Source organism: Montipora foliosa, chromosome 10, assembly GCF_036669935.1.
Source record: "Montipora foliosa isolate CH-2021 chromosome 10, ASM3666993v2, whole genome shotgun sequence".
Lineage (NCBI taxonomy): Eukaryota > Metazoa > Cnidaria > Anthozoa > Scleractinia > Acroporidae > Montipora > Montipora foliosa.
This window is the reverse complement of record NC_090878.1, coordinates 5,609,362-5,616,861: the sequence shown is the minus strand read 5'-3', so window position 1 is coordinate 5,616,861 and position 7,500 is coordinate 5,609,362. Positions and strand designations below refer to the sequence as shown.

General features: G+C 40.0%; 1 protein-coding gene across 1 annotated transcript in view; it reads left to right on the top strand.

Annotated features, from left to right (window-relative positions):
- Window positions 1–7,500, top strand: part of LOC137974333 (uncharacterized) — a 65,909-nt gene that overhangs the window by 53,597 nt on the left and 4,812 nt on the right. The window contains exons 16-20 of the mRNA XM_068821258.1: window positions 1,014–1,120; window positions 1,558–1,747; window positions 2,684–2,789; window positions 3,339–3,570; window positions 4,237–4,306. Coding sequence (XP_068677359.1) covers window positions 1,014–1,120; window positions 1,558–1,747; window positions 2,684–2,789; window positions 3,339–3,570; window positions 4,237–4,306 — 705 coding nt within the window. The remainder of the gene's footprint in view (window positions 1–1,013; window positions 1,121–1,557; window positions 1,748–2,683; window positions 2,790–3,338; window positions 3,571–4,236; window positions 4,307–7,500) is intronic.

The following is a 7,500-nucleotide window of genomic DNA, read 5'->3' as shown; positions in this document are numbered from 1 at the left end:
GAATAAAAATATATCATAGCATTAATTTTTATACAATATCAAAAATCATCATTATTACTAAAATGCTCAAATAAGACTTTTTAAAATTGGTCTGCGCACTAAATGTTAACAATTTCGCTTGGAAACGCATTCTAGTCCTAACAGTTCTACAAAAATAACTATTCTTTTTAGTCTCAGTATTTGGCAGTAGTTCAATAACCTTGTTCTGACTAGAGTTCCTTAAATGCAGAAGTCAAACCTGCAACTTTCAGGTTATTTAACTAAGTTTGGTTTCTCTACATCCTTGTACCACCATTATTTTTAGTGACCTCTTTGGGAAACGTTCATCAGTGGACAATGACAATGAGAGCATTAAAAAAGTGATACGCAACCTAAATACTGGGGATGATCTCATTACAAAAGCTGAAATTTTGAAAGTCAAAAGCAAACTGAAGAATAAGGCAGTGTTACAACTAGAACCCTCGCTTAATTGGTTTTGTATGAGAATGTTAAAGAACAATATTGAACGCCGGACGGCAAGATCATATTCCAAATGTAGTTCTGTATGAGTGAATGGGGATCTTCCATCAGTGTGTTACAAAATTTCTCCAAGGAAGATGGGTGTTGCTGGTCACTGCCATCATCATCCTGAACGTTCTAGTAACAAGGTTTTGTCGTGGGAAATATGAAATGCATACTTATACATACATACTGAATTGACCGCGCCCCATGGGGCTTTTCAGGGCCAATGAAAAACAATTAATGAAACGACGGAACACAACAACAACAACTGTTAAGAATCCGAACTGGCCGGATGCAAACCAGTTGGCTATTTACAAGTGCAGCTGGGAAGATGAACCAGGAACTACCAGGAACAAATTGAACCAGTGGTCAGAACGAGTCTTGAACCTCGGCTCTCGAACCACGGATCTCCAGATCTCAAGGCAAGCGCCCTAACCACTGGGCCATGCACTTGCCAAATTGTTTTATGGTTCGATCTACAGATAACCCTCTTACAATTATTTTGGTTACAGCTCCTAGTCCACCAAGTGACGTCAAGGCAGGTCCTGCAGATAAAAGAAGCATTACCTTGTTCTGGCAAAAGCCCAAGATATCGGGAGATGATGTACAAATGTACACGGTAATTGATTGATTTTTACACTTAGTTCAATTAGAAATTGCCAGGTATTTATTAGTGAACTATTAGTTTTCTTTTTGACCACCTTCCTCGAGCTATATGCCAAGGTTTTACATTTGAAAAAAGGTTAACTTTGTTAAAACATTTAGTTAATTGTGATAATTCCTTGGGTGCCGATATTTTGAATGACAGTGACTCAAGTAAACACAGGTGCTAAGGCGAGAGGAAGAAAGGAGGAATTTAGATTACTGAGGGCGTGTGGATTGTGTCAAATTTAAAGACTTGTAAATCTTTAAATCTGAAAATAGAGTAGGAGGGAAATGAAGACTAACAAAAGAAGAGCTGACGTTTGGAATGTAGATAAGCCCTTGTTTACGCAGTTAATACCCAGTTGGAATGATCTGACATTTGTGAGGTTTTTGCTTTGCACTCATTTTCAGGTTATCTGCAAAGGTACAAAGAGTTATTATCCTGACTTCACAGACTCTAGAACAGTAAAAACCAGGGCATTGAGCGAAGAATTTACCAATCTATATCCTGGCACAAAGTACGACTTTGTTGTGTTTGCTACAACACACTGTGGCAATGGGGACAACAGTTCCATGGTAACAACTCATACTTTGATTGCTGGTATGTTATTCTTTTGTTTTGTCTTTTTCTTGTTAATTTCCTTTGTGCATGCTGTCTGCTGCACTGAGAGCCATTGGATGAAAAAAAAACCGACCTCAAAATGTTAGATTTTGGGAGGTCTTTGCTTGACCATCTGTCGGAAAGATCTTTTATCTGTTCAAGTTTTATCTGTTCAAGTTTTGTTGAAAAGTTCAAGATCAAGGTCGTTAGTCTGCCTTCGTTTTTGTTCCTAGTGTTTTGGAGTCCACTTATGGTTATCAAACTTAATGAAGCTTTTCACAACATTGATTTATATGTACTTGATGGATTGACGACAATTCGCGGAGAATTCAAGACCGCAAAATGCCCACTGTACACATCTTAATATTAAGCTTAGCCTGCCTGTTTTAAATACTTCACAGCTCTTTATTGCCTCGAATTTCATTGTTAAATATTGACCGAGGTCTCTCTGCTGCTTGTTTTTGGAACTGGAGGCGTTATCAGACACCAGATTTCTGTCGTTTTGTGACACAACTAACACTAATGACATTGTTCCCATTCTAGCATTTGTAAATAGCATCTTTGATATTTAAAGGGCAGTGTCACGCTATTTTAGTTAAACTTCAAAACACTAAAAAACGGTTTTGCATCAATGAAGACCAAAAAATGTTTCTGTAGTTTTGTTACCAATAACCATTGAAGTGCACTGAAGCCATTCTTCGTTGTTTGTGGATGGAAATGGATTGGAACTTGAATACGAATAGCTATTTGTTCCATAAATACATTTCATATCATCTCAGTGGGTTGTGAGGAATGTTGTACTTGTGAGCTAAAGTACCAATTGAGATTTGTACCCAGTTTTGACCTAAAAACAGCAAATTTAGCGTGACAGTGCCTCATTAAACATGGTCATCTTTAGGGGGAGATTGCTTCAGGGTGTTTTCTTGTTATCACTAGCCCCAGCTGCACCGAAAAACCCAGTGGGAACCCAAAAGATCGACACTACTGGATCATCAGTGAATTTAACTATTTGGCCCGCAAACCAGGACAACGGCCCCATCAGGTAAGACTTCTTAACCAGCACTTAGTGAAGAAAAGTAAAACCTCTCAGGAAGACATAAGTGAATTCTGCCACTGAAAGGCTTTTATCTGCCACGTTGCTTTCCAATGACAACAGGGCTCTTTGACAGCAGTCGCTGTACATTGTGGACGATCTTTTTTCCTTGCTCTTCCAGGTGATTTGGTGATGAAATTTAACGCCCTATCCCACAACCGCGCGCGGCCTTGAATTTTATTTTCGAATTCAACGTGGCGGAGGCGAGGTGAGGTTAGATCCCATCGGTTCTACTTGAATGTTCATTAAGTCACAGGAAATGTGGAGACACGGAATGATCTGTTGAGTTTTCGCGATTGAAACAGTGCAGGAAATTTGGAAACAACACCTAAGGCCGCGCGCGGTTGTGGGATACGGTGTTAAAATTTTTCTTTCCAGTCCTCCAAATTACGTCACCAGATCACCTGGCTGTTACATCCTTTGTAACTAGCACAACGGTCTCAGTCCACGACACTTTAATTTCTTATCTACTTAATTTCCTCTGGTTTATGCTTTTAGTTATTATCAAGTTTTGGTGCATCGAGTTGAGGATTGGACTGATAAAATCTCTGAATGGAATAATTGTGGACCTGATTTCTATATTTCTGTTCAAATACCTGCAAGCGCTGTTAATCCCTCGACGACATTTGTTCTTGGTGACGGAGAAGACAGAGGTGGTTTTACTAATAAGAAGTTGTCACGCGGCCAGAAGTACAATGTATATTCCAGAGCAACAACTGCTAAGTCAAAGGTATACGATCCGTGGTCTTTCGACTGAGGTAGATTAAAGCAAAACCACATTGGACATAGATAACAAAGAAGCCAATCGTGGCACAAAGCAAATACATGCGGCCCTTCGCCAAGCGCGGAAAAATGCGTGCTATCCAATCACGATTGGTTTTGACTTCGCCCCTGATTCGCCAAAAACATGTCCCGTGATTATCGGGTAATCGTAACTATTATAAAGTTCTCGAATCTGATTGGTTCTGTGCCTCCCTATTTGTCGCGTAATTGGCGCGCGATCACGTGGCTGTCCAATTATAGGTGTCTAAATTGAACATTTTGAAATTGGATCCCTATAATTGGACACCTACGCCGTTCGCGCGTCAATCAAAGCCGCACTTGGATAGGGTCTTTCTTGCAGTTTTTCTACTGTTTGCTAAACAGATTGAACATAATGTTAACTTTTTTACACAAAAAGGTATTCAAAGACTTTTTATCTGACGAAGGGCTTACGATCGAACCCGACGTCGCACTACAGTTGCTTTAGAAAGTAACTCCTTTATGTCTACATCAGCTTTGTTGATGACACTGGAATGCGAGGCTAACCTTTAAATCGAAGGAGATTGAGTGTTTTTTAGATGACCTTGCACTGATGGTAAAAAGCAATTAAAATACCTTTGGATGTATTCTACAGAAGCGTTCCACTGATGAGCAATTCCTCACCGGCGCAGCAAAACTCCTTGCGCAGATTGACGTGAAAGCAGGTAAGAAAACACCAACAACATTTGTTTCTGCCCATATTTTTACGTTGGTTTTTTGTAATAGATAACTTAAAAGAATAAGGAGGGTCAGTGGCCCCCTAAAATAAATAAAAAGCTAAAAGTACCAGGGACGTATCGTTTAAGCTATTCAGCTTGGTTTGCATCCACGTGATGAGACGGCCATGTTGGTGTACAAAGCAATAGAAAATGGCCCCACAAGTTTTGCATAATAATAGAGTCAAATTCCCAAAAGACATTTTACTGCATTGTTCTGTACACCAACATGGCCACCGTGACGTCAGATGAAAACGCTCTATTCTTGGTTTTCATCCACGTGATGAGACGGCCATGTTGGTGTACAAAACAATAGAAAATGGCCCCACAAGTTTTGCATAACAATTGAGTCAAATCCCCAAAAGACATTTTACTGCATTGTTCTGTACACCAACATGGCCGCCGTGACGTCAGATGAAAACGGTCTATTCTTGGTTTTCATCCACGTGATGAGACGGCCATGTTGGTGTACATAACAATAGAAAATGGCCCCACAAGTTTTGCATAATAATATAGTCAAATTCCCAAAGACATTTTACTGCAATGTTCTGTACACCAACATGGCCGCCGTGACGTCAGATGAAAACGGTCTATTCTTGGTTTTCATCCACGTGATGAGACGGCCATGTTGGTGTACATAACAATAGAAAATGGCCCCACAAGTTTTGCATAATAATATAGTCAAATTCCCAAAAGACATTTTACTGCATTGTTCTGTACACCAACATGGCCGCCGTGACGTCAGATGAAAACGGTCTATTCTTGGTTTTCATCCACGTGATGAGACGGCCATGTTGGTGTACATAACAATAGAAAATGGCCACACAAGTTTTGCATAATAATATAGTCAAATTCCCAAAAGGCATTTTACTGCATTGTTCTGTACACCAACATGGCCGCCGTGACGTCAGATGAAAACGGTCTATTCTTGGTTTTCATCCACGTGATGAGACGGCCATGTTGGTGTACAAAGCAATAGAAAATGGCCCCACAAGTTTTGCATAATAATAGAGTCAAATTCCCAAAAGTCATTTTACTGCATTGTTCTGTACACCAACATGGCCGCCGTGACGTCAGATGAAAACTCTCTATTCTTGGTTTTCATCCACGTGATGAGACGGCCATGTTGGTGTACATAACAATAGAAAATGGCCCCACAAGTTTTGCATAATAATATAGTCAAATTCCCAAAAGACATTTTACTGCAATGTTCTGTACACCAACATGGCCGCCGTGACGTCAGATGAAAACGCTCTATTCTTGGTTTTCATCCACGTGATGAGACGACCATGTTGGTGTACAAAGCAATAGAAAATTGCCCCACAAGTTTTTGTATAATAATAGAGTCAAATTCCCAAAAGACATTTTACTGCATTGTTGTGTACACCAACATGGCCGCCGTGACGTCAGATGCCAACCATCAGTAGTCTGACTTGTGGCTGTGTGCGCTTTTGCAAGCATTTTCATCCCGACCACAGAGCAAAGATAGACTTCTCTAACGTGGCAAAATGCAATGACAAACAGTAAGGGATGATCCCAACAGTGATATCCGTCCAAAAATGCACGTAATGGTCCTTATTGGAGTTGAGCCTGCAGAAACGTTTTCTTTTGTTTAAAACTACATGCAAAAGAGGCTAAAGGGTCATTTTAATACAAAATGACCCATTAGCCTCGTTTATGTTGCAAAACCACTGATAACTTCGATAAGGGCTATTAGTTGCACTAACCGCAAATTGTTCCCTTGCTTTTCTCGCCGACGTCAACATCACTCTTGTCCCGGAATCATACAGACAATTTATGGCACAAAAAAAATGCTTGGTTTTTAGTGAAAATGCACTTAGCTATCAAGCTAGTTTACCGGCACCCCACTTTTTAATAATCAGAAAGAAACAATTCAAACTTAACGGAAACATGATTAAGAACCCCAACTGGCAGGAGGCAACCAGTTGGCTATTTTCAAAGTGAGGTTGAATTGAATCTGAAGCAACCGGAAGCTAATCCAAACCGGAAGTTAGAACAGGATTTGAACCTAGGCCAACCGCATGCAAACCAACACCGTAACTACTGAACCACGCCGCCTCCTAAAAGTGACCCATAAACTCTGTTCTTCGCGTAAAATAAAAAGATGGATTTATCCTAACACTTACTGGAAATAGGTATCAAATGCTTAGACTTAAAGGGAGTGAATTCGAAGGGGTTCGAATTCTGAATTCGTTAGCGCTCTGACGAACGGTTTAAAGGGGCTATGTCACGTTATTTCAGGTTGTTTAGGGAACATTTTTAGGTGATAAAATTATTACTGGGTTGCCTATGGGCAAACCCAGTCGAGGTCTGCGTTTAGTTTGTTTGTTTTATTTTTTTTATTTTTTTTATTTTTTTTATTTTTTTTTCTCCGTGTCGGTAAAAGTCTTGCCTGTCACTCTCCTGGTAAGTGGTGTCTTTGTGCATAGAGCCTTCTGCGCGTATTTTCTTAGGATCGAGAGGGTAGTGGAACTGCGTAGATTTCTCTGGTGGACACAGTAGAATCATTAACTTAGCCTGCAATGGCGTCGAACGTCATGCAACGCGAATGGCGTTTTAGTGGATCCTTAAACAAAATATACCCTTATGGAGCTCAATAATGGAAAGTCAGTTGGATAAACTAGGCATGAATCTCAAAAGCGACGAGTACTGGACTTTAACAACAATCTATCGCCCGTCGAGACGAAATCAAAGTGAGCAGTATTTACCTGAAGTACATGGTAATTTGACACAATTGAGTTTCTTGTCTTCACGCACGCAATGAAATAGGAAGAGGTTTTCGCCTCTAAGAGCAAATATGTTGTTTGTTTCAATAAAACTTTCGCTGGAAAAGGATTCTGTGGTATTTTCTGCCTTTGTGAATTATAATATCATGTTGTGTATTGAATTTTCGAGCTTAAGGTTGAAATGTGATATGGGAGAACTTTTTTAGTATTGCTCTGTAAGCAGGAAGGGTTCACAGGCCTGTTGGAAGCGTGCTTGAGTTTCAACAAAATGAGCCCCAAAATCAGTGAAAACTTGTGACACGGATGAATAGTAAAGTAGCTGCTATTTCCAAAATGATGGAATTACCTGGTGATAATCACGTCGTACGCGTCTTGGAGAGTAAATTTTGACTTTGC